Raw genomic sequence first — 24,966 nt, forward strand, 5'->3', positions numbered from 1 at the left:
TCATCTTCCGCGGCCCTCGAGAGCCGGCCACGGGCGCCGCCATGTTACGTTACGGCGGCCGGCGGCCGGTCCTCGCGCCGTCGCGAAGCGTCTCTCCGAGGCCGCGCCCCTATGGTGACGTCACCGCCGCTCGCCCACCGGGCGCCGCCATGTTGAGGGTCCTCGCCGCGGGCGCGTAGGTGTCCTCATAAGATGCCGGCTCGGCGGCGCCCGGCTTTTTCCCCCTCAAGATGGCGTCCATGCGGGAGAGCGACACGGGCCTGTGGCTGCACAACAAGCTGGGGGCCACGGACGAGCTGTGGGCGCCGCCCAGCATCGCGTCCCTGCTCACGCCCGCGGTTATCGACAACATCCGCCTCTGTTTCCACGGCCTCTCGTCGGCCGTGAAGCTCAAGCTGCTGCTCGGGACGCTGCACCTCCCGCGCCGCACGGTGGACGAGGTGAGGCGGGCGGCGGTGCGGACGCGGGGCCGGCCTCCCCCCTCGGGGCCGCGCCTCCCCGGGACCCGAGACCCCGGCCCTCGCGGACCACCCCCCCGCTCCCCTCCCCTCCCCCCTCTCGGACCCTCGCAGTTCGCGGACCCGTTTCCCCTCCTCACCGCCCCCCCGCGGTGGACGCGAGCCCGAGCTGCCCGCCTGCACCTGTCAGAGCCGCGGGCGAGGTGCCCGGACGGGGGGAGGGGGGTCGGGATGTCGGGGGCCCGCCTCGGGCTCAGCGCCCACCTCGGTTTTGTTGCTTTCACCTGTCGGGGTACCCACCCGGTCCGGTCATCCTGCGCTCTGGGTTCTTGCCACACGCTCGTGTTCTTGCATCGTTCTCATCAGTGGGTCTGTCCGACTTGTTCCCTGCTTGTTTTCCTTAACGGTAAATTGTGTCGCTTTTTGCGCAAAATAAGTAGTTTTTCAAAATGTTGAAGCGCCATAGTTGCTTAAACGTTCCCCAACTACTGTCGCGGTGACTGCCCCGTTATTATAGTTGATAGTTGTTTTTTATATATAACGTGTACAAAAGAAACAGAATAAAGCTGTGTCCAGAGGCCTCCCCCACCTGTTCCGGATCACAACCCTTGCCCTCTCCCCTCGCTCACTTTGGGAGGTGATCATTTCTCTGCCATTCCTTGTGATTTATCAGTTGTATAGGCATTTTTCAGCAGTACAGTTTGGTTTTGCCTGGCTTGAACTTAATGTTACGGTATCATATCGTGTGTTTCGCGTGAGCGATGTGGGTGTGTCTGTCTTCTTCGGGTTGACACCTTGACACATTCATCCAACCTGCGGCCCCGCTGTGGTTTAATTTTCACTGCTGAATAGTGTTCCATTCTCTGAGTATGCGTATGCTTGGGCATCTTTTCATGTGCTTATTCATTATTTGATGTTCTTTTTTGTTAATTGTTCAAGAAAAAATTTTCCCCCATGTAGTTTTTTCATTGCTTTGTAGGAGTTTTATTTATTATTATTTTTTAAATATTTATTTATTTATTTATTGCTGCACTGCGCGGCTTGCAGGATCTTAGTTCCCCGACCAGGGATTGAACCCTAGCAGTGGACGCGTGGAGTCCTAACCACTAGACCGCCAGGGAATTCCCGCTTTGTAGGAGTTTTTTTAAAAATAAAATTTGAATAACAGTCTTTTTTCAGTTGTGTATGTTGCAGATTTCTTCCAGTTGTGTCTTGCTTTAGCTTTCTCCGTGGAGTCTTCAGAGTCACAGAAGCTCTTAGCTGCATCTAAGCAGGTGTACTCCTCTTAGGATATGCTTCCCTGCTAGGGGGCCAGGGGAGGGAACTCCCTGTTGTCTTGTCAGAGATGTCCAGTTCTGCCTTTCGCCTGTACAGCGTCTTTCTCCTGTGCAGAGCCCTCCAAGAACCTGGCCTGGGGTGGGTGGAAGTGTGTCTCCCCCATAACCTGTTTATTAACCATACTTGTACCGAGTTCATGGCCAAAACTTTAAATAAGAAAAAGCCATTTTTGGCCGAAGCCATGTTGGGATCGAAGCCTGGCCACGATGCTTGCCCTTGAACAGGTCTCAGTAATTAAGGATCTTAAGGGAAGTGAGAGAATGCAGGAACGAAGGAAAAGCAGTCAAGAAATGGTAGTTCGGTGCTCGCTTCGGCAGCACATATACTAAAATTGGAACGATACAGAGATTAGCATGGCCCCTGCGCAAGGATGACACGCAAATTCGTGAAGTGTTCCATATAAAAAAAAAAAAAAAAGAAATGGTAGTTCGGCGATAAAGCAGAGTCCTAGTTCTTCTTCCAGGGATGTACGTAACAATCTGATACACATCTTGAGTTCCGCAAGAACTAAGACCCCCACCCAGGCGGAGGATGGAATGATGATATTGACCCATGTGACTTCAGTCGACTAAAGCTTGGACTCTGTCAACCCCCAGAGCCCCCTCATGAATATGCATGTACCCTGAGCTTAAAACTTCCCCACTTTTGGCGTTGGGGAGACACAGCTTTGGGAAAGATCCTGCTGTTCCCCTTCCTGTCTGCAAGGAATACATCCTTCCTTCTTTTTGGCTTGGTTGTGTCTTTTGGCTCAACACTCATCAAGAGGTGAACCCAGTTTTTGGGTAACATTGTAGTAGATGTGAACATGAATGAATATTTTGAATTTTATCAAATGTTTATAATGTCTATTGACATATAGATTGCCACATTTACAGAATAGCATTGTGTTTTTCGTTTTTGGTTTTTTTTTTTTTTGGCTGCCTTGGGTCTTCATTGATGGGCAGGCTCTCTCTAGTTGCGGCGAGCAGGGGCTACTCTTTGTTGCGGTGCATGGGCTTCTCATTGCAGTGGCTTCTCTTGTTACAGAGCACGGGCTCTAGGCACGCGGCTTCAGTAGTTGTGGCTCGCAGGCTCTAGAGCACAGGCACAGTAGTTGTGGCGCACGGGCTTAGTTGCTCCATGGCACATGGGATCTTCCCGGACCAGGGATGGAGCCCGTGTCCCCTGCATTGGCAGGCAGATTCTTAACCACTGCGCCACCAGGGAGGTCCCAGAATAGCATTAGCTGCTGTTAACCAACCTGGCATTCCTAACTTGGTCATTTTATATGGAGGATTATGTTGTCCTGATATTTTGTGTAGGAATTTTGTATCTGTGTTCATGGGTGAGATTAACCTCTAATTTTACTTTCCCAGACTGTCTTTGTCAGATATTGGTGTTGAAGTTATGCTACCCTTATAAAAGGAGTGGTAATGTATCTTCTATTTTCCTCTTCTTTGGAAAGTTTGTTTAACAATGGAATTATTCCTTTCTAAATGTTTGGTAGAACTTAGTAATAAAGCCATCTAGGGGACCTGGATTTTCTTTGTGGGAAGATATTTGATTTGGTTTTATGATTTGGTTTTATTTTATGATTTATTATTTGGATTTATTTTATTTATTTTATTTATTTATTTTATTTATTTATTTTATTTATTATTTGGATTTATTTTATGTTTTGGTTTTATGCTTGGTTTATGATTTTATTTTATTATTTGGTTTTATGTTCTTCATAAGTAAAATTTTCTGGATATTATATATTTTCTAGTGATTTGGCAGTTTCTATTAAAACTTCAAATGTATTAGCATAAAGTAGATAATAACATTCTCTTATCTTTTTTTTAATGTTTATTTATTTATTTATTTTGGCTGTGCTGGGTCTTAGTTGCGGCATGTGGACTCTTAGTTGCGGCATGCATGTGGGATCTAGTTCCCTGACCAGGGATTGAACCCAGGCCCCCTGCATTGGGAGTGCAGAGTCTTACCCACTGGACCACCAGGGAGGTCCCACAGGTTATTTTATTTATTTATTTGGTTGCACTGGGAGTTAAGTTGCAGCATTCGGGCTCCTTAGTTGTGGCATGCGAACTCTTAGTTACGGCATGCATGTGGGATCTAGTTCCCTGACCAGGGATCGAACCCAGGGTTCAAACCCTGACCAGGGATCGAAACCAGGCCCCCTGCATTGGGAGCTCAGAGTCTCATCCACTGCGCCACTGGTGAAGTCCTGGTTATTTTCTAATCACTGCGTCCTACGAGTTTTGATAGTGTTTTCATTACCAAGTCACAATATTTTGTAATTTCTGTGATGATTTCCTATCTGACCCCTTTGTAATTTAGAAATGTTTCTTAATTTCCATACATTGGAGGGAGGGAGGTTTTAGTTATGTTTTTACTAGTGATTTCTAGCTGGATTGAGTGCTTGTCAGCGAATATAGTCTATATTATTTCAGTCATTTGAAATTTAAGATTTGCTTAATGGCGAAATATATGGTCAGTTTTTGTAAACATTGCAAGTGAGTTTCAGAAGCATTTTATGATCTAGTTTTGTGATCCATTGCCCAGTATATGTTCATTCGGTCAAATTTGTTTAATCGTGTTGTACAGGTCTACTGTATTCTTACTGATTTTAAAAAATGTATCAGTTAATGAGAGGGGTATGTTTATCTCTGTTATGATTATGGATTTGTCTAGTTCTTATAGTTTTATCAACTTTTGCTTTCTACATTTTGAGGTTATGTTATTAGGTGCGTACAAGTTTAGAATTGTTATTGTTGCCTTGTGAACTGAACCATGGATCTTTATATAGTGGTCTCTATAGGTGGTAATGTTTTGTCTATTTTTGTCCAGCATTGATATAGGTGTACCAGCTTTCTTTCATTGATTTTTTTAAATATATAGTTTGTTCTTGGATTTTGTCTGTATTACAAGAAATTATAATGAAGAACTTGCTTAGCTAGGTTGAAAATGAACTAGGCCATTCTGGATAATTTAGTTTTCTGAAAGACATTTTTATTTATATATTCGGTGTTAAAAAACAAAACAAAACAAGAAAACTTTCCAAAACATCCCAATTCACTTAGCTATTTTAATTATCTTTCTTTAGTTATTTAAGGATCTGATACCTTAGAGGATAACATTCTGAAGATTAAGCTTTTTTACATAGGACCATAGATACCGGGGGACTAGATGGCCGGGCTGTGTGTGTTCTGCACTGTATTAGCCAGGGTTCTCCAGAGAAACAGAACAAATAGGATGCGTGTGCACCTTATGTATACCTGTATATAACATATGGGGGGGGGGGGCGGGGAGAGATACTGTTTTTTATTGAAAGGAATTGGCTCACAGAAGCCTCCTGAAAAGTCCCAGGAGCTGCAGCCAGAAAGTTTGAGACCCAAGAGAGCTAAAGTGTAGTTCCAGTCTAAAAAGCCAGCAGGTCGGAGACCCAAGAAGAGCCAGTATTTCATCCAAGTCCCAAGATTGGAAAAGACCAAAGTCTCAGCTCAACAGTCAGGCAGAAGGAGTTCCATCTTACTCAGCCTTTTTGTTCTGTTCAGGTCTTCAGTTGATTTAATGAGGGACATCCACATTAGGGAGGGCAGTCTGTGCAATTCAGATGTTAATCTCATCTGGAAACATCCTCACAGACACACCGAGAATAACTTTTGACCCCTTGGCCGGGACATGTAAAAGTAAACATTGTATGCAGCGTTTGCTACAACTTGTGTTTCTTAATGAAATCTGGAAACTAGTTCACTTGTTTTGTGATGTATCTATTTCTCTTAAAAGCTAAGTCAGCAACAGTTCTTAACTAATAGGAGGGAAGAGGAAAAGAGATTTTAATGGTCCAGTATTTTAGTTTATTCAGTGAGGGGTACAGAAGTGATTTAGGGCCCCTGCTCTCAAAGAATTTAGAATTTGGTCCAGGAAGTAAGAATGATGTCAGGAGGCAATGTACGTGAGGTGTTTTGCTAACTACAGAGTGTCGTAAAATGTAAATACTGACTTCATAATGTTTTAGCTATATTTGAAAGGGCTTTGAGGAAACTAAATGCTGCTACTGATAAAACCAGTGACCCCTCTTGTCCAAGTCCTTAACATTGCCACCAAAGGAAGTTTTAGGGAGAGTTTTAGGGCTGCCTGAGATAACTCTTTAATATGTAAAATTATCCAACTCATGAGCCTGCTGTGGGAAGCCTAGGGATTCCAGTGATCAGTGACTGCGATAGCTACGTATTTATCACCCCGGGGGAACAGATCAGGCTGGCTGCCAAGTGAATAAGAAACAGTGTTTCGGGCTTCCCTGGTGGCGCAGTGGTTGAGAATCTGCCTGCCAATGCAAGGGACACGGGTTCGAGCCCTGGTCTGGGAAGATCCCACATGCCACGGAGCAACTAGGTTCGTGAGCCACAATTGCTGAGCCTGCGCGTCTGGAGGCTGTGCTCCGCAACAAGAGAGGCCGCGATAATGAGAGGCCCGCGCACCACGATGAAGAGCGGCCCCCGCTTGCCGCAACTAGAGAAAGCCCTTGGACAGAAACGAAGACCCAACACAGCCACAAATAAATAATAAATAAATAAATACTTAAAAAAAAAAAAAAAAAAGAAACAGTGTTTCCCCAAGGACACGTCACAGTTGTGAGTTGTCACAGCATGCCCTTTAATCACTATGGCTGCCTTATTCACTGAGAAACTCTGTTGTCTAAAAGTCACAGACTTGGACTTACCTGGTGGCGCAATGGTTAAGAATCCGCCTGCCAATGCAGGGGACACGGGTTCGAGCCCTGGTCGGGGAAGGTCCCACGTGCCGCGAAGCAATTGGGCCCGTGTGCCACAACTGCTGAGCCTGCGCTCTAGAGCCCGTGAGCCACAACTACTGAGCCCACGTGCCACAACTACTGAAGTCCATGCGCCTAGAGCCTGTGCTCCGCAACAAGAGAAGCCACCCCTCACCACAACTAGAGAAAGCCCGCGCACAGCAACAAAGACCCAACGCAGCCAAAAATAAATAAATAAAATAGATAAATTTTTTAAAAAATGAAAATCACAGACTCTCGGAAACTGCTGTTTAAAGTCATATCAGTAAGAATGAAACATCCCACTTTTGCTTGGAGGATCTAAGACACTTTGACACAAAGAAGCAGCCTCAGTTTCCAGCCCAGGTGCAGAGGCTCGGATAAGGGGTGTGTGAGCACGACACCCACGTCTCTCGCTATTGTTGTTTCTAAGGAAACTGGACCCAGGTCCACCTGACAGTTCTGACACTGACCTTTTACTCACAGACTCACCACTTCATTGGAATTTTACCTAAACTCCACCGTCCCCCAGAGTCAAGTACCTCAGTCATTTCCTTTCTGTGGTCAGGTGCCCATAGTGCCTCTGGCGTGGGACTGCGTGGTCCCAGCGAGTCAGTAACTTGACGGCAGGCCATAGGATTGCCCCTGAGGGCCTTGGGCCCATTGGCCCAGGACAGTGGCTTCACTCTGTAGTTCTGCAGTTTCCTCGGATGTGTTTTGGTGAAGAAATTTTAAAAAATTCATCCTACAAAGCTTGTTGGGCTTCTTGAAATTGTGATTATCTTTCATCTGTTAATTCTTAACAATTTCCTCTATAGACCTTGCGTTGGTCCCAGTTTCTGTTCCCTTTCTCTCTGAATCTCCGGTCAGGCGTGTGGGAGACTTTCTTCTGTTTTCTGTGCAGCCTCTTTGGTATTTTCAAACCATTTTTTTTTCTGCCTGTTATGATCTGGGTAGCATCGGACTTATTCTGTCTCTTTCTTATTCTGTTGTTAAACTTACTTACTGATTTCCCTTCAGAGTCTCTTCTGTTTAACTTCTCTGTTTTATTCCCACGTCCTACTCCACTTTCCCCATAGGTAGCAACATTCCCTGTTCTGTTCTATTATGTGTTTTTTTGTGAGTGTTCTTTAAAAATGTGTATTGTTTTTAGGGACTTTTTTTCATTGGAAGTGTCATTGACATAAGCATATTGAAAGTGTACAGTGTGACATGTGCACACCTGTAAAACCATTGCAATGAAGGTATCATTCTCCTGCCCCTCTCACTCTGCTAAGTAATCACTGATCTACTTTCTGTCTCCATAGCTCAGTTGGCATTTCCTGGAATGTTATATTAATAGTGCTTTTTTTGTCTGGCTTTCACTCAGCATCCTTATCTTGAAGTTCACGCTTGTGTTATGTATATTAGTAGCTCGTAACTTTTCCTGCTGAGTTGTGGCCCTCTGAATGGACATGTTTACATGTATGGACAGGTTCTTGTGTGGCCTGTCGCCATTTCTCTAGAGGAAACACCTGGAAGAGGATGGCCAGGTCCCGTGATAGGAAACTGCCAAACTGCTTTCCAGGGTGCTTGTATCATTTCAGTATCCCGAGAGGAGTGTGAAGGTCTTGGTGGGGTTTTTTTAATGCAAACATTCTAGTAGGTTTCAGTTTACGTTTCCATGGTGACTAACGGTGTTGAGCCTCTCTGGTAAAGTGTTCGTTCAAATTGGGGTGGGGGGTCTTCCCTGGTGGTGCAGTGGTTGAGAATCTGCCTGCTAATGCAGGGGACACGGGTTCGAGCCCTGGTCTGGGAAGATCCCACATGCTGCGGAGCAACTGGGCCCGTGAGCCACAGCTGCTGAGCCTGCGCGTCTGGAGCCTGTGCTCCGCAACAAGAGAGGCCGCAACAGTGAGAGGCCTGCGCACCGCGATGAAGAGTGGCCCCCACTTGCCGCAACTAGAGAAAGCCCTCGCACAGAAACGAAGACCCAACACAGCCAAAAATAAAAAATAAATTAATTAAAATAAAATTTTAAAATTGCAAATAAATTGGGGTGGGGGGTGCATGTATTTTTAATTGATATAAATTCTATTGTCTTACATATCTCAGTTTTTGTAAACAAAATGTGTTTTTAATATTCACTTGTGTTGCTGTTCGTCTAACCCTAGGGCTGACACACTGAGGCCTGTGACTTGTTTTCTGTACAGTCTGTAAACTAAGAATGTTCTGAGCATTATTAAAGGGTTAGTGAAAAAAGATGAGACAGAGCTGCGTAGCCCCCAGGGCCTGAAATAGTCAGTCTCTGGCCCTTTACAGAAAAGTGTGCCAGCTCCTGACCTGCACAGCTGCACCCCGACTGTCGCCCCCCCAATGCACGCCACCCTCCAGCACTGATAGCAGGCTGCCCCCAGCTCAGCCACAGCAGTCATGCTGTGACGCGAAGCTCCTTACCCGTGGATTGCGGTGAACATATACTTGGAATCTATGCCCCGGGGTGGGATTGTTGGGTCATAGAATGTATTTGTGTAAGTGGTGGCATTGAGGTGCCCACACTCCCACGTGCAGTGCCTCTGGGCACCTGTACCATCTCCCCCACCCCCCAGCACTTGGCCTTGTCCACTTTTCTGCTTTTGCAAATCAGGTGGTTGGAAAGTGCTGCCGTGTGTTCATTTGGGTTTTTTTCCAGTTCATTTGGGGTATCTGTGGCTGGGTTTGTTGCCGTCTCAGATTTCCTCTTTGTACGTGGCCCATTAATAACACCTGCCTGTGTTTTATTGGGGTTGCTGTCCTCTTGTTGATTTGCGGGGGCTCTTTGTATATTTTAACGTTAAACGCTGCTGGTTTTGAACGTTACAGATTGCATCTGCCTGCTAAATTTTCCATTTGCTCATCACCTTTCATTTTAATGCACAGTAATACGTTTTTTGGCTCATGGTTTGTGTTTTGAAGTTTTGTGTAAGAAGTCATTAAATGTGCTTCTTTTGTTTCTCTTCACTTTGTAGTTCTCCTGTTAAGAGATCCATCTCTAATGCCTCAGTACTACACCTCATTTGTGTGGTTGGATGGGGAGAAGGTGTTATTTTTCTCTGTTCTGAGCCCAGGGTTCCCAGCCATGCGTTGAAATGCAAGCCAACTCTCATTTTCTTGTGGATTTGTGGTGCCACGTGTGTCTGTGTGTGTGATGTTCCAGCAGCCCACGCCAGTCTGCCCTCTTGGCAAGAACTGGAAGCCCCTCACTTACTCCGCATCTGTCTTCCCCCAGAGACCCATAAAAGCTTATTACCGTGAGAGCGCTGAAGGCAGGATTCTCACTGATGATTTTATTTAATCTAAAGGCTCAGGCTGCCATAACAAAAATACCATAAACTTGGTGATTTACATAATAGACATTTATTTTCTTACAACTCTGGATGATGGAAAGAAAGCCCACGATGAACTGTTCGTCTGAGCTGGCGGATTCGGTTTCTTGTGAGGGCCCTCTTCCTGGCTTGCAGATGGTAGCCTTCTGGCTGTGTGCTCAGCTGGGGCAGGAGAGAGCGAGCCCTGCCCTGGGGGCTCTGTTACAAGGACACTAATCCCATTCATCGAGGCCCAGCCCTCACACCTAGTCACCTCCCAAGGATTAGGGTTTCAGCATATGAACTTGAGGGGGGACACAAACATTCAGCTCATAACAGTGGTCGTTTTTTGTCTTTAAACCCCCCTTTTTTTCTCTTCAAATGTTTTTGTAAAGTATTGTCCAGTTGCCTCATAGTAGTTGTATTAGTTTGCAGTAAAGTACCACAGAGTAGATGTCTTAGAACAACAAAAGTGTGTTGTCTCACAGCTCTGAGTGGCCAGAAGTCAAATCCATGCCTCTCTCCGAGCTTCTGGTGGCCTCAGGTGTCCTCTGGCTGGTAGGGCTATTGCTCTAGCCCTGTGACGGGCTTATCCACAGGCGCCGTCACGCCGTCTTCCTCTGTGTGTGTGCATCTCTGCCCAGACAGCCCCTTTTTATAAGGATGCTAGTTGTGTTGGATTGCGACCCATTTGAACGACCTCATTTTAACTCAGTGACCTCCATAAAGGCCCTGTCTCCAAGTAAGGTCAGATCCTGAGGTCCTGGGGTTAGGGCTCCAGCAAATCTTCTTGAAGGGGCACAGTTCAACCTATAGCGGTAGGTTTTTGTGAACACAAGTGAGTTCTCAGTTTCTTTAGTGCTCACCTGTGAGCTTTTTTGAGACCAGGTCCTGTGTCTTGTGTGTCTCTGTATCCCTAATACCCCACTTTGCCTGGCCCTTAGTGGAGGGGCCCCCGTGTCTGTAGGATGGATGAGTCATAGAGATTCACACTAATTGCAGATCCGTCTTGGTGATGCTTCCATACCAGTGCCCACGCTGTAGCTGCATTCTTTTTCCTGCCTCACAGGACCTACTTTACCTACTTGGTCTCCCGTCCCGTTGGTGGACGTGCAGCTGTTTCCTGTCTTTTGCTGCAGTGAATTCTCTCAGGTGTGCAAGGTAACTAGAGGATAAATTCTTCTTCTTTTTTTTTTGTAGTTTTTATTTATTTTTATTGAAATATATTAATAATTGACTTAACAGTGTTGTGTTTCAGGTGTACAGCAAAGTGATTCAGTTACACATACACACATACATACATATTCTTTTTCAGATTCTTTTCCCTTATAGGTTATTACAAAATATTGAGTATAGTTTCCTGTGCTATACAGTAGGTCCTTGTTGGTTATCTCTTTTATATATAGTAGTGTGTATATTTTAATCCCAAACTCCTAATTTATTTCTTCCTCCCCTGCTTTGGTAACCATAAGTTTGTTTTCTATGTCTGTGGGTCTATTTCTGTTTTGTGTGTAAGTTCATTTGTATCATTTTTCTTAGATTTCACAAATAAATAATATCATATAATATTTGTCTTTGTTTGACTTCACTTAGTATGATAATCTCTGGGTCCATCCATGGCATTATTTCATTGTTTTTATGTCTGAGTAGTATTCCATTGTATATATGTACCACATCTTCTTTATACATTCCTCTGTTGATGGACATTTAGGTTGCTTCCATGTCCTGGCTATTGTAAGTAGTGCTGCGGTGAACGTTGGGGTGTGTGTACCTTTTAGAATTAGAGTTTTCTCCTTATATATGCCCAGCAGTGGGATTGCTGGATCATATGGTAGCTCTATTTTTAGTTTTTTGTGGAACCTCCATACTGTTGTCCATAGTAGCTGCACCAGTTTACATTCCCACCAACAGTGCAGGAGGGTTCCCTTTTCTCCACACCCTCTCCAGCATTTATTACTTGTAGACTTTTTGATGATGGCCATTCTGACCAGTGTGAGGTAATACCTCATTGTACTTTTGATTTGCATTTCTCTAATAATTACCGATGTTGAGCATCTTTTCATGTGCCTTTGGGCCATTTGTATGTCTTCTTTGAAGAAATGTCTATTTAGATCTTCTGCCTATTTTTTGATTGGGTTTTTTTTTTATATTGAGTTTTATGAGCTGTTTTTATATTTTGGAGATTAATCCCTTGTTGGTTGCATCATTTACAAATATTTTCTCCATTTTGTAGGTTGTCTTTTTGTTCATGGTTCCTTTATTTTTGTTTTTGTTTCCATTACTCTAGGAGATGGATCCAAAAATATATTGCTGTGATATATGTCAAAAAGTGTTCTGCCTATGTTTTCCTCTAAGCGTTTTATAGTATCGGGCCTTACATTTAGGTCTCTAATCCAGAGGATAAATTCTTGGAAGTGCTAATTGCTCAGGCAAAAAGCACAGACGTCATAAATTGTGATGAGTATCACTAAAATAAAGTTAGTAGAGGGAATTCCCTGGTGGTCCAGTGGTTGGGACTCCATGCTTTCACTGCCGAGGGCGTGGGTTCGATCCTTGGTCGGGGAACTAAGATCCTGCAAGCTGCGCGGTGCGGCCAAAAATTTAAAAGAATAAATAAAATAAACTTAGTAGAAGTTATGCCCATTTAAGTTCTTGTCAGTGTGTGGTCGCCTGCTCCCGGGGAGGTGTTCTCGCTCCTGCCAGACACTGTTGCGAGTGCTGAATCCCCAGGATGACTGCGGGCCGCTGCTGCTAACGCATTCCCAGGCTGTCCTGGGAGTGGTGACAGATTCGGGGTTTGGCCTGAGATGGCTGGACTCAGGAGCGTGTGCCACAAAGCCCTTCGCCGTCATGCCCGTCCTCCCAGGCGGGCCAGCAGGGGCCACCCCGCTCCGCCCTGCCCATCCCTGAAGTGGGAATTGTATCTCCTCCTACGTTTATTTTGCATTTCTCTTATGTTGAATGAGGCTGAGCATCCTTTGCATTTTTCTAAGTTTTAAATCATTTTTCTAATGGTAAACTTTTAAAAAATTGACATGTAAGATCAATCTCATATATGTGTTTGTTCTTTATATACATAGACATCTATAAAATATACACACTCATGTATATGTGTGCATATTTTTTTAATTGCCTGTGATAAGAGTTGCAAAGTATTTTTTTCACCCAGTTTGCCATTTCTCTTGATTTAATATATGGGATTTGGAGCTTTTTGGTGGTTTTCCATGGGAAAAGTACTTAAGTAGTAAAATTCAAATTCATGTCTTTTATGGCTCCTTGGTTTAGAATCATAACTACAGAGGACTTCTTCCTTAGCAGTTATACAAAAGAAAGACTTCTATGGTTTCTTCTTGTGCTTTTACAGTCTCATTTCTCAAATTGAAATCTGATCCATTTGAAGTTTATCTGGGAATAAAGTGAGAGGTAAGGAGCGTATTTAATCGTGTGGCATTTGTAGTTTTAATATCTGGTAAAATTGATTTTTCTCTTGTTATCTTAAAAAATTTTTTTTTCTTATTTTTGTTTATTGCTTTTCTCATAGGAAGTTTAGAATCAGATTGTCCAGTTCTGTGAAGAAAATATTTCTGCAACTTGAGTGGGGTCACCCTAGACTTACAGATTACTGAGGGAGAGTGTCTGTCTTTATGGTATTGAAAGCAGCATACACCTTGTCATCCATTCAAGCATTTTGGGGGGCTCCTTGTCATTGTAATGCATTCTCAGAGATTTAATGACAACTTAAGTCTGTTCTGAGGTATGGTCTTTTTATTGATTTTGTTACCTCTCGTTGTCTTGCTGTGTCTTGAACTCATTTCTCTGCTTTATGTCCTCATTTTAGAGAGTTTAAAAAATTCATGGTGCTGTACCTGCTCCGAAACGTCACGTGCTCAGTAGAGGCATGTCTAGCGGATACTGGTGTTTTCTGTCCTGTCCTCTTTCCGTTTGACGCTTGGTTCCTTGTCTGCTGGTTCCTCCACTATTGTGACTCCTCTGGACTGAAGCACATGCTTCCTGGCCCAGCTTTTACAGGAGCTCCGCGTCAGGGAGGGCCAGAGCCGTGTTGCAGGTGACAAGGACCATCCCTTGGACACAGGCCTGTCCTTGCCGGCCCACTGCCAGGCTGCCCCCTCCAGAGACAGCTCAGCTGTGCTTCCTGGGCACCCGGACTTCTGACATCTGGGAACACGGTGCCCAACCAGGGCCAGGGACACTCCCGCCTCCAGGCAGGAGCCCAGGTGTGACGCCAACTTTGGAGACGTCTGCAGGCTTTGGCTAAGCTTGCCTTATGGCCCCCTGGTTTTTTCCTCATACAGTTTTTCAAACTGAGATATTCACATAGGACTCATTCTTTTAAAGTGTACAAGTCAGTGGTTGTGGTACATCACAGTGTTGTGCAGTCATCACCAGCATCTGATACCAGAACGTTTTCTTCGCACTGAGAAGGAAACCCCTAGCTCCCTGGCAGTCACTCCCTCTCCCCACTCCAGCCCCAGGACCACTGTCCCACCTCCCGGGCCTGTGGGTGACCTGTCCTGGACGTTTCACAGGCACAGAGCCACACGGCATGTGCTCTCTCAGGTCTGGCTTCTTTCACAGAGCTTCATGTTTTCACGGTTCACCACTTTGTCACGTCGTGTGTCTTTTTATTGCCAAATAATGTTTTGTTGTATAGATAAACCACATTTTGGTCATCCATTCATCAGATGATGGCCTTAGAGTTGCTTCCACTTTTGGGTTGTTACAAATACAGCCAGCCATTCACGTATGAGTTTTTGGGTGGACAGATGTTTTCAGTTCTTTTGGGTCTGTACCTGGGAGTGGAGTTGTTAGCTCACGTGGTAATCTGTGTTTGTCTTTTTTTTTTTTAATTTTGGCCGCGTGGCCTTGTGGGATCTCAGTTCCCCGACCAGGGATTGAACCTGTGCCTCAGCTGTGCAAGCACAGAGTCCTAACCACTAGACCACCAGGGAGCTGCCTGTTGGTCTTTTTGGGGACGCGCCAGATGGTTTCTCTAACGGCCGCACCATTTTACAGCCTGCGCCCTGCCCCGGGCAGCGTCAGAGGGCTCCAGGTCCCCTGCCCCTTGGCCGTCTCTTCAGTTCTGGGCTCGGGCGTGGGAGGTGGCACCTCCTGCTGGGCCACCTCAGTTCCATTTGCAGGCTCTCCTCCCCATCACCTGGGAGCCCCCTCACACACAGTGTGTGTGTGTCTCTCGTTCCTCACGCTTTGGGGTGACTGCTGAGGGCGCAGCCTGCCATCTGTGTGGAGCTACTTAATTTGAGACTTAGGTATGAGGGGGTCTTCTTTGTTATGTTTCTTACATAACTTTAGTTTGCCAGGGACACGTTTTCACTCTTTAACTCATAGTAAGTGACAGATAAAATTGTTTTTCATTTCGTGCCTTTTGTTTTTAATGTAGGAGAGAGTTGATAGCTCAGCTAAATACAAGGGGGAAGGTGGTAGACGGGCTCATTCTTCTAAAACATCAAAAAAGCCCCCAGCACAAGTGTTAAAAAATAAATAAGTGTTTACCATTTTTGCCACACGTCAAAAGAACTTATTTCCATGTATTTCAAGAGACAGCCTTTTAGAGTTGGGTCAGCTGGCATCCGGCCCTGTGCTTGGCCAAGGGGAGGCGCCCAGCCTCAGGCGGGAATGCCAGAGCCTTGACGCTTCGACCTCGGCTGCGCGTGCGCCTGGGGGGATGCGGGGCTCAGCCAGGCATTCTGTCTGGACCACCGCCCGGGCTGGGGCCTCCGGGGCAGGTGGGGGGATCCTGATTCCTGAGGGTGGTGGGAAGCTGGGGATGAGGGTTAAGCCGGAGCGTGAGGGGATGGGTGGGTCGACGCAGGCGAGGTGGCGCTGCCAGGTGAGGGGGGACAGGTGGACCAGGAGCTCGGGTGGGAGAGGGCAGGTGTAAGGGGGACCGTGTTCAGGCTTGGGCCCGCGTCTGGGCCTTAAGCAGCGGTGACCGCGGGCCGCTGTGGCCACTCGCACCTACGGGAGGAAGCGGCACCTCGAGCGCAGCAGACACGCCGGCCACGGCCTGTCCCCGGGAGCCAGGTCCCCCTGGTCCTCGGGGGGACCGGCCTCCTGCGGGCTCTTCTCTGTCACGTGAGCCCGTCACGTGGCCGTGGGGCGTGCGGGGACTCGCCCCTGTTCTCTTGGCGGCCTTCCGTACCCAGTCCCTTCCCAGCCGCCGCAGGGGCCGAGCCGCGGCTACCCCAGATGCCCCAGTGGCAGGTTCCCCAGCAGGGGGCGGGAACGCCCCCACCCCCCCCCCCACCCCACCCCACCCCCGTCCTGGGCGGCCCTTCTGTTTGCCGCCGGGCCAGTGCACCGGGAGGCGGTGCGGAGATGCTCGGGCCGCCGGCCGAGGTGTGGGCGCTGGGGGGGCGGGGGGGGGGGCCAGGGGAGGGCTCTCCTGAGGGCGGGGCCCCGCCCCGTGCGCCCAGAAGCTCCGGCAGGGTTCAAAGGGGGCTCCTTTCTGTGTCTGAACAAGCAGAGGTGCGCACACGCTCCTGCTCCGCTCCAGTCCTGCGGGCCTGAGCCAGGGGTGGCGGGGGCGTCGGCGACAAGGACTGCCATCTCTCCTCTCCCGGCAGATGAAGGGTGCCCTCACAGAGATCATCCAGCTCGCCACCCTGGACTCGGACCCCTGGGTTCTCATGGTGGCCGACATTCTGAAGTCCTTTCCTGATACCGGATCTCTTAACCTTGATCTTGAAGAGCAGAATCCCAACGTTCAAGATATTTTAGGAGAACTTAGAGAAAAGGGTAGGTTGAGTGTGTTTGGTTTACGCTGGGAGGAGGGAGATGGGTCTTCCTTGCAACCCTCTTTTGTAACATGAGTTTGACTTTGAGAGTGTCGCACGCTGTACTGTGTCGTGCTGGCTGTATCCGTACGCCCCTGCCCCACGCGCTGCCGGCTGGCTTTTGACCAGTCTTTGAAAAGAGCAGCCCAGAGGCTCCCTCCTCACTGTACATGCTTTATCTCAAGTGCGTTATTTACTCGCTTTCACATTCACGCATCCCTCTCCCCACTCAGCTCCATGAGGGCATGGGCTCTGCCCATTCAGAGCCTAGAACATTCCCTGGCACAGAGTAGATGCTCGTAACTGTGTGTTGAAAATATCAGCAGTTTACTTGTCTAGAACACGAACCAAAAACCACGTAGAAAATACTTACAAATGGAGTCAAAGAACATACAAAGATGGGAAGGTCTGTTCCTCCCTGAGTTCCTTTCCTAGTTTGGAGAATTGGAACTGCAGCCCTTTAAAGATGGAACCTGTGCCCCTGCGGTCCCGCAGGGCCGGTGGCCTGGCCGTCCCCGGGGGCAGCTGCGAGATGACCGCTCTGTGTAGGCTTTCGCTTGACTTGTAGCTGCCCACAAGCTACATGGATGCTTCCAGAGCATTGGAACGCAAACTCGAGATGTTTCTGTCCTGGTGATTAGCTTGATGAGGGTCCAGACAGGTCCACGCCCTCCTGGGTGTCCTCTCTCTGGTGGGAGGGGCCTGCTCTGTCTTCTGCCCAGGGCCTTCTCCCGAGCTCTAACTGCCCGGTAAACCCACAGACCTGGGGAACGCGCCTGCGTGCTTCTTGTGAGGGCCGGGATTCAGAGGGTCCAGGAGAAACCACCCCTGGGGGCCGTGGGGACTTGGGGGGGAACCCGGGACGGCCACAGGCTCCCCTGTCCTACGGCTTGCTCCAGGGATGCACAGAGCACCTTCCAGATGTAGCTGTGCTGAGGGACCTGTGTGGCGGGGCCCAGGTGCTTCTGCCTGTCAAAAGCTCCGCAGGGGTTCCGCCGAGCCCTCCTGTCCTGTCCTTGACCTTGGGCCCAGGTTGGTGGCCTTGATTGCTGGCCTGTGGCAGGCAGGCAGTGGGTACTTGTTTTCTGTTTTGAGATCAAAGTAGAAGCTCCACTGCTATAAACAGGAAGCTGTGCGTTTTCATGTTAGCGGTGAAAATTGGGCCTGGGTAAGGGAAATTCACCTCCTAACATGTTGGTTCTCGAACGAGCAGTGAACGAGTGTGAGGCGTCGGCCATGCTCCCGCTGGAGTGCCAGTACTTGAATAAAAACGCCCTGACGACCCTCGCTGGGCCCCTCACTCCCCCAGTGAAACATTTTCAGTTGAAAAGGAAACCGAAGAGTGCCACACTGAGGGCAGAGCTCCTGCAGAAATGTGAGTGCCCGCCGTCCGCATGCGGGTCTGGGGGTGGGTGCGCCTGGCCCAGGGGGCGCACTGGGACTTGTCGGGACCCTCCTCAGCGGGGGCTGCCTTGCCCGGCCTGGAAGGTCCAGCAGATTTGGGAGAACTGACTGCCGAGCAAATCATGCTTTTGTCCTATGTCTGTAGTTTTTATCTTTATTCTTCTTTTAGGTTTTATGGTACCTAACTGTCTTTAAAAGACAGAGTTCTACATAGTTTTTTTTCTTTTTTTATTAGAAATTTATTGATTGCTACGCTAAACTGTGTGTTCTAAAAATCTACTTTAGAAACTTGCGAATTTTCAGGTTAAAGTATTTGTAATCTTTGTTCCCAAAATGAAATCTGTACCAACTGAGTCACACAGGTGATGAGACAGGCAGCCTGGAAGAGATTGGAGAGGCTGGGTCCTAACTCCTATAGCCCTGCCTCATTCTTGCAGATGATCTCAATTTGACTTTAAGGATGTTTGGTCATTTTATTAATGTTTTCTTAAGTAGTGGCTTCTAAAATGTACATGGACGATACCTGCTCGGAAGAAGGCCAGGAAATTGATTCCTTTGACTGATAGCAAAACTTTTGTTTTAAGTGGTTATGGTATTGGTATTAATAATCTATATAAATGCCCTGTTTTCAAAGAATCCAAATAAAACACAGCAGCCATCGTGACTCTCGGTTCCAGACGGACATCGTTCTGGGGTCGGCACTGTGCTGTAGCTTCACAGAGCTGGCAGTGCACAGCCCGGGCCCCCTGCCCCCTGGGCAGCTCCCAGACCCCTCCGTGCAGTCAGCAGTGGCACCTGCCCCCCGCCCCCCACGGCAGAACCTGGTGCCGGGTGGGCGTGGGGCTCCGTCCCTCCTCGAGCTTGTTTCCTGCCTCGCGTTGATGCTTCTGTGAAGGGAAGGGTGAGGTTGTGCCAGATGACCACCCACCAGTGAGGACGCTTCATCGGGGCCCCTCCCACCCCCCCACCCCGGGAGGTGCAGCCGCCAGGGCCCTACTTACTGCAAGTGTAGTTCTCTACACCAGGCGTCCCCAACCCCAGGGCCACGGACCGGTACCGCGGGCCGTTAGGAACCGGGCCGCACAGCAGGAGGTGAGCGGCGGGCAAACGAGCGAGCGAAGCTTCATCTGCAGCTCCCCGCCGCTCCCCATCGCTCCCTGCCGCTTGTGTTACCTCCTGAACCATCCCCGCCAACCCAAGTCCGAGGAAAAATTGTCTTCCACGAAACCGGTCCCTGGTGCCAAAAAGTTTGGGGACGGCTGCCCTACACAGAAAGGGGAGTTGCAACGTTTGAAAGCAGACGAGCGAGTGTTTGTGCTCGAATCCTTACGTCTCGACCATCTTTGTAAATCCCATGGGTGGAGGCGCTGGCATCGGGAGGGCGCTGACGCAGGCCACCTTGTCTTACAGCCACCGAGACCGCCCAGCAACTGAAGAGGAGCGCGGGGGTGCCCTTCCACGCCAAGGGCCGGGGGCTGCTCCGGAAGATGGACACCACGAGTAAGGCCGGGCCGCTGCGGGGTCGGAGGGGAGGGCTCGCCCTTCCTCGGGAGCACAGTCGTTGAACTTTGACCCGACTGGGCCACGGGCCCTGCGGTGCTGCCGGCTCTGTTGTGTGGAATGAGGGGGCCTCTTCTGCTTACGGAGGGTCCGGAAGGCTCCGCCTGAGATGAGGAAAGACCGGGATTGGAGGGAGACACTCAGTCTCGGTTCTCGCTCGTACTTATGGCCGTGGAGGGCATGGGCCGCCGCCTCTGCCCCAGGTCCTGCCGCCTGCCGGCCCCGTGCCGGCCCCAGGTTCTCCGTGGGGCGAGGGCTCTACAAGCTCGAGGCTGACCGGGCCACCGTCGTGTCGTCGGGTCTGCTCCCTCATCCCTCCCTCGGGGCCGGAGCTCACCTCTTGCTCCCTGCCCACCCCACGCTGCCCAGGCCCAGGGCCGACCGGACAGGGCAGGTGGGTCGGTGAGAGCAGCGGCCGGGCTGCCACTGGAGCCTGAGGGGGCTCGTGGGGTCCTCCCTGCGGGGCCCACGGCACTCGTGTGGGAGCTGCCGTCGTGGTGCCGGCCGACTTGGCACTGTGGGGGGGGGTCCCCCAGCCCCGTCACCTCAGGGCCGGCTGTTGCCCTGCGTGGCCCTGGAAGTGCATCAGGTTGACGTGGGGCCCTCACTGTAATGTCCCCGCCTGCCCCCTGGGTGCCAGTCCCCCTTGACAAAGCTCCCCTCACCTTCCTTTCCACACCCCGGCCGGGCACCCCCACCCAGCGTGCCCACGGTGCAGTTCAGGGGTGCTTCCTGCTTCCCTGCCCTGTCCCATTGGCCGTGCCAAGGGGCCACCTGTGCACTGGGCCTGGGACGCCGTACATGATCTTGGTGTGAGTAAGCCCTGGTGTCTGCACGCTGCGCACTGGGACGGGTCCCAGTGGCAGGAATGGAGAAGCACTGGATGCCTGGGGAAGGGGCCAGGCCCCCTTCAGAAGGAGCCATTCCGTGTGTGTCAGGTGCCTTCCCTTTGAGAGATGAGGGACCAGGCCCAGGGGAAGAGGGAGGGTGATTCTGGCTGCAGCATGTGGGCCTCTAGCCTGTAACACATCTGTTCACCCCGAGGTGCAAGAAAGAGGTGGAAGCTGAGAGTCCTGTCTGTGGCGATAAAGGACTCCGTGTGTTAGGGTCGATGGATGCAGGTGTGGTGTCTTTGTTGGTTTCGCGTCTTGGGCAGAGACGTCAGAGTTTGGCTGTGGTGTCGCTGGTTGCCACGGCGTGCTTTTCTGGGCAGGCCGACCTGATGCCCCGGTGCTTGGGCACAGGGAGAGGGCAGACCCCTGGCCTGGGGGCATCCCCGGCACCTGCCCTCGCGGAGGCGCAGCACATCCGTGGGAGCACTTGGCAGGCCGGCAGGGGCGTCTCTGGCGGAGACGGGCAAGCGGAATACGCGTCGGTGGCGGAGTAGCCGCTCCGTGAGGCCCCCTGACGGCCCGTCCTCTCCGCAGCCCCGCTCAAAGGCATCCCGAAGCAGGCGCCCTTCCGAAGCCCCACCGCCCCCAGCGTCTTCAGCCCCGCGGGGAACCGCACTGCCATCCCGCCGTCGAGGACGCCCCTGCGGAAGGAGAGGGGCGTGAAGGTGGGCGTGTCCCCTGGCAGCCCCGCCCGCGCGGGACCAGCCGCGCTGCTTCCGTGGGGCTGAGGGTGGGCTTGTGTCTGTGTCGGCAGCTCCTCGACATCTCCGAGCTGGACATGGTCGGGGCCGGCCGGGAGGCCAAGAGGAGGAGGAAGACCCTGGGTGCGTATTGGGGGCCGTCCGCCCGCGGAGGCCCTGGTCTCTCGTCTGCCGGGACCGAGACCGAGACCGCCCCCGGCTGGAGAGGGGCGAGCCCGCGGGGCAGCCCTGTCCTCCGAGTCGCCGCCTCGGGCCGGGAGGGCCGCCGCCCGGGGCGCTGAGGCCCGTGCTCTGCCCGCAGACGCGGAGGCGGTGGAGAAGCCAGCCAAGGAAGAGACGGTCGTGGAGAACGCCACCCCCGACTACGCGGCCGGCCTGGTGTCCACGCAGGTAGGGCTGCAGGGCTGCAGGGCTGCAGGGCCGCGGGCGGCCGGAGCGCGTGCCCCGTTCCCATCGTTAGCCGCGGAGGCGCGTCCTGTGGGAGCACACGCGTGGACGCACACGTATGTACGTGGACACGCGCAGGAGAGGGGGCGCCGGCGGGGCGCTGGCGTGCCCGTGGGCCCAGGTGTGGACGGCGCCGCGCGCTGGGGGCTCCTCGGCGTCCCCTGTCCCGCAGGGGTGGTGGGGCGGCCTGGCGGGAGGGCGCGCTGCTCGGAAGGCCCCTCTCTGCCGGTGCTGCCGCCTGGAGGGGCTGGGCAGCCAGGCACCGTGTGCCGCCTTGTCCCCATCGGTCATTTCTGGGTGGTGGGAAACTTCTTACTGCAGAGCTGTGTTTTCTCACTTTATTGAAAGGAGTGTCTTCCTTTTCTCATATGCTTTTGTGGTTTAAAAAAAAAAAAGTTGTTGAATTTCTTGTTACCTCAAAGATGGCTGCTTCGGGAGGGTCCCTAACCAAACAGGGACAGCCCCGCCCCGCCCCACCCCGCGCCCTCCCAACAAGGCAGCTCCAGGATGGGGGCGGCGGCAGGGCCGTACGCTTGGGGTCCAGCACTGCCGAACACGGGGCCCCTGGCCTGGAGCAGTCTCCATCGATGGGGACAGCAGCGCCCCCGGTCCTGCTCCGGGGGTGGGGGCCCTCCTGTGGGGCTGGAGGTTCGGGTCCGTGCTGGGGCGAGACGCTGAGGCCCACAGAGGAGCCGGCCCCATCCAGGACTGGGAGAGGCTCACGCTGAGCCCCCGGGCTGCTTTTGGGAGGAACTGTGGTCTCTGTCTTCCAGAAACTCGGGTCTCTGAACAACGAGCCTGCGCTGCCATCCACGAGCTACCTGCCGGCTACGCCCAGCGTGGTCCCTGCCTCATCCTACATCCCCAGCTCCGAGGCCCCGCCAGGTGAGCGGGCAGCGCGCCAGGGGCAGCACCCACCGGGCAGGGAGCAGCATCTTCCCAGGACTCGCCCACGTGGTGCTTCCTTGGGTGTCAGGACCTCTGCTGGTGCCGCCGGGGCCGGAAGACCCTCCTGCCTAGCACGAGCTGCGAGAAGTAAACCCAGGGGTGTCAGCTGCTTTGCCCTTCCCGGGGCCAGACAGGCAGTGCCCCTTGTGCGGTGCCAGGTGTGAGGCCCAGTTTGTGAGCGGGAGGGGGGCTGCTGAGGTTACAGCGCCTCAGGGTCCAGGGATCTTCACGTAGCCCTACAATTTGAGAAAGAAGGTGCTGAAGGAAAGGTAGAGAGGGATCTGTGGGTTCTGCTCCGAGGCGTTTGCTCTCCGGGCTCAGCGTCGCCTGCCGGGGGGTGGGGGGGGGAGCTTGGCCTCGGGGAGGGGGTGGCCAGAGAGGGCCTGGGGGTCAGGCAGGCTTGCTGGGCTCCAGGAAGCAGCCCTCCGTCCCCTCGCCAGTGCCTGGACGTCTTACCTGCTGGTCTCAGAAGGCCTGAGCCCTCTGGCTCCCGGCTGGGGCCCTGCGCCCAGAGGTGCCGCCCGGGGCTTGCACCCCAGCTGCGGGCAGGAGGGCCCCCCCAACGCCTGTCCCCCGCGGGCGGCCTGTGGGCTCCGGGGCGGGGCGGGGCCCGGGCACTTCTCTCGGAGGCGGGGTCCCTGGCCCTGCCGGCCGCCCCCCAGGCCTCGCTCTGCTTGCAGCCCCGCCTGCCCGGGAAGCCAGCCTGCAGGCCAGCCGGCCCCCCGAGGAGCCCAGCGCCCCCAGCCCTGCGCTGCCGGCACAGTTCAAGCAGAGGGCGCCCCTGTACAACAGCGGCCTCAGCCCCGCGGCGCCCACGCCCGCGGCGCCCACCTCGCCCCTGACGCCCACCACGCCCCCGGCCGTCGCCCCCGGCACCCAGACGCCTCCGGTGGCCATGGTGGCCCCCCAGGCCCAGGCCCAGCCCCCAGCCCAGCAGCAGCCCAAGAAGAACCTGTCGCTCACGGTAGGTGTGCGGGGCGGTAGGTGTGCGGGGCGGGGGGGGGTGTGTGTGTGGCCCCGCCCACAGCAGGGGTGCCGGCGGGGCCCAACACCCAGCCCTGCTCCTCCACCGCAGAGAGAGCAGATGTTTGCCGCGCAGGAGATGTTCAAGACGGCCAACAAGGTCACGCGGCCCGAGAAGGCCCTCATCCTGGGCTTCATGGCCGGCTCCCGAGGTGGGTCCGTGGCCGGCCCTGGGGGGTGGGGGGGACCTGGGTCCTGCGGGGGTTGGGGGACGGCCCCACGCCCCCAGGCCCCCCGCCCAGCGGCCCCTGCCCCCCTCAGAGAACCCGTGCCAGGAGCAGGGCGACGTGATCCAGATCAAGCTGAGCGAGCACACGGAGGACCTGCCCAAGTCGGACGGCCAGGGCAGCACCACCATGCTGGTGGACACAGTCTTCGAGATGAACTACGCCACGGGCCAGTGGACGCGCTTCAAGAAGTACAAGCCCATGGCCAACGTGTCCTAGGGCCACCGCCCCCGCCGGCCTGACTCGGGCTCCAGGGGACCACCGGCCCCCGACGCGCCGAGTCCCAGCCCACTTGAGCTTTAGATTCAGTTTCTCTGGGGTGTTTTGGACTTATTTTCTAAATTTTAATATGGGTCCCTTTTGTGTGATTTAAGACACTTTTTTGCATTCAATGTTACAGTTCTGAATGTTAAACTTAGCCCCGAAAGGTGTAACTTCCTAATCTTGGCAACAGCTCTGCCTGTTAGACTTCTGTCTTTTCTCATTTTTTCTTCAGTCCCACTGACCGCGAGAGGGCTTTTCTTGCTCGTGCAGCCCTCTCCCCGCCCACGCGGCTGAGGGACCAAAGGTGGCGCCTGGTGTGGCTGAGAACAGGGCGGGGACGGCCGCCAGTGCCCAGGGATGGGGGATGCCAGGACACGCTCACCACCCACAGGTTTTGTATTTGTCTTTTGTACCGTTGTGAGCATTTAAGACCAGTCCTTGGGTACCTGTTTTCATTGTAAAAACTACCTAATTAAAGTTTAGCTTTTCTAAAGAAAAAGCACCAGAGCTGTGTTTCCAGCCAGCTCGACCTCTCTGCTCTGGGGCCCCAGCCCCTCTCTGGGATGGGTGACGTTGGGGTCAGCCCAGGGGTCACTCCTGGACGATGCGGGCGTGGGGAGCACATCAAAGGGGCCTGGGGCTCAACCACCTGCGGGGCTGAGAAGAGTCTGCAGCTTCCTCTCCCTACTCTGTCACGTTTAAGGGGGGGTTTGGGAACCAAATTATAATTAACAGGAAAAAAAGCCTTTTCCCCGAATCATCAGAACGACACTATCTACGATACTTGTTAT

The 24,966-nt window shown here is 52.1% G+C and overlaps 1 protein-coding gene across 1 annotated transcript; it reads left to right on the forward strand.

Annotated features, from left to right (window-relative positions):
* The first annotated feature begins 109 nt into the window (after window positions 1–109).
* On the forward strand, window positions 110–24,674 carry NELFA (negative elongation factor complex member A). The gene is made up of 11 exons (XM_082463124.1): window positions 110–440; window positions 16,499–16,670; window positions 17,922–18,083; window positions 19,523–19,612; window positions 21,100–21,230; window positions 21,320–21,389; window positions 21,568–21,656; window positions 22,487–22,598; window positions 23,342–23,625; window positions 23,737–23,836; window positions 23,946–24,674. Exons 1-11 carry the CDS (start codon window positions 231–233, stop codon window positions 24,128–24,130), a joined length of 1,605 nt encoding a protein of 534 aa, XP_082319250.1. The 5' UTR covers window positions 110–230; the 3' UTR covers window positions 24,131–24,674.
* Window positions 24,675–24,966: the final 292 nt, after the last annotated feature.

This window comes from Balaenoptera physalus (assembly GCF_965194825.1).
Source record: "Balaenoptera physalus genome assembly, chromosome: 5".
Lineage (NCBI taxonomy): Eukaryota > Metazoa > Chordata > Mammalia > Artiodactyla > Balaenopteridae > Balaenoptera > Balaenoptera physalus.

Coding starts and splice junctions, on each gene's coding strand:
- NELFA (XM_082463124.1), top strand. CDS start 231: ATGGCGTCCATGCGGGAGAGCGACACGGGCCTGTGGCTGCACAACAAG. Junction 18,084..19,522: donor GGCAGAGCTCCTGCAGAAAT/GTGAGTGCCCGC, acceptor CTTGTCTTACAG/CCACCGAGACCGCCCAGCAA. Junction 23,626..23,736: donor AGAAGAACCTGTCGCTCACG/GTAGGTGTGCGG, acceptor CCTCCACCGCAG/AGAGAGCAGATGTTTGCCGC.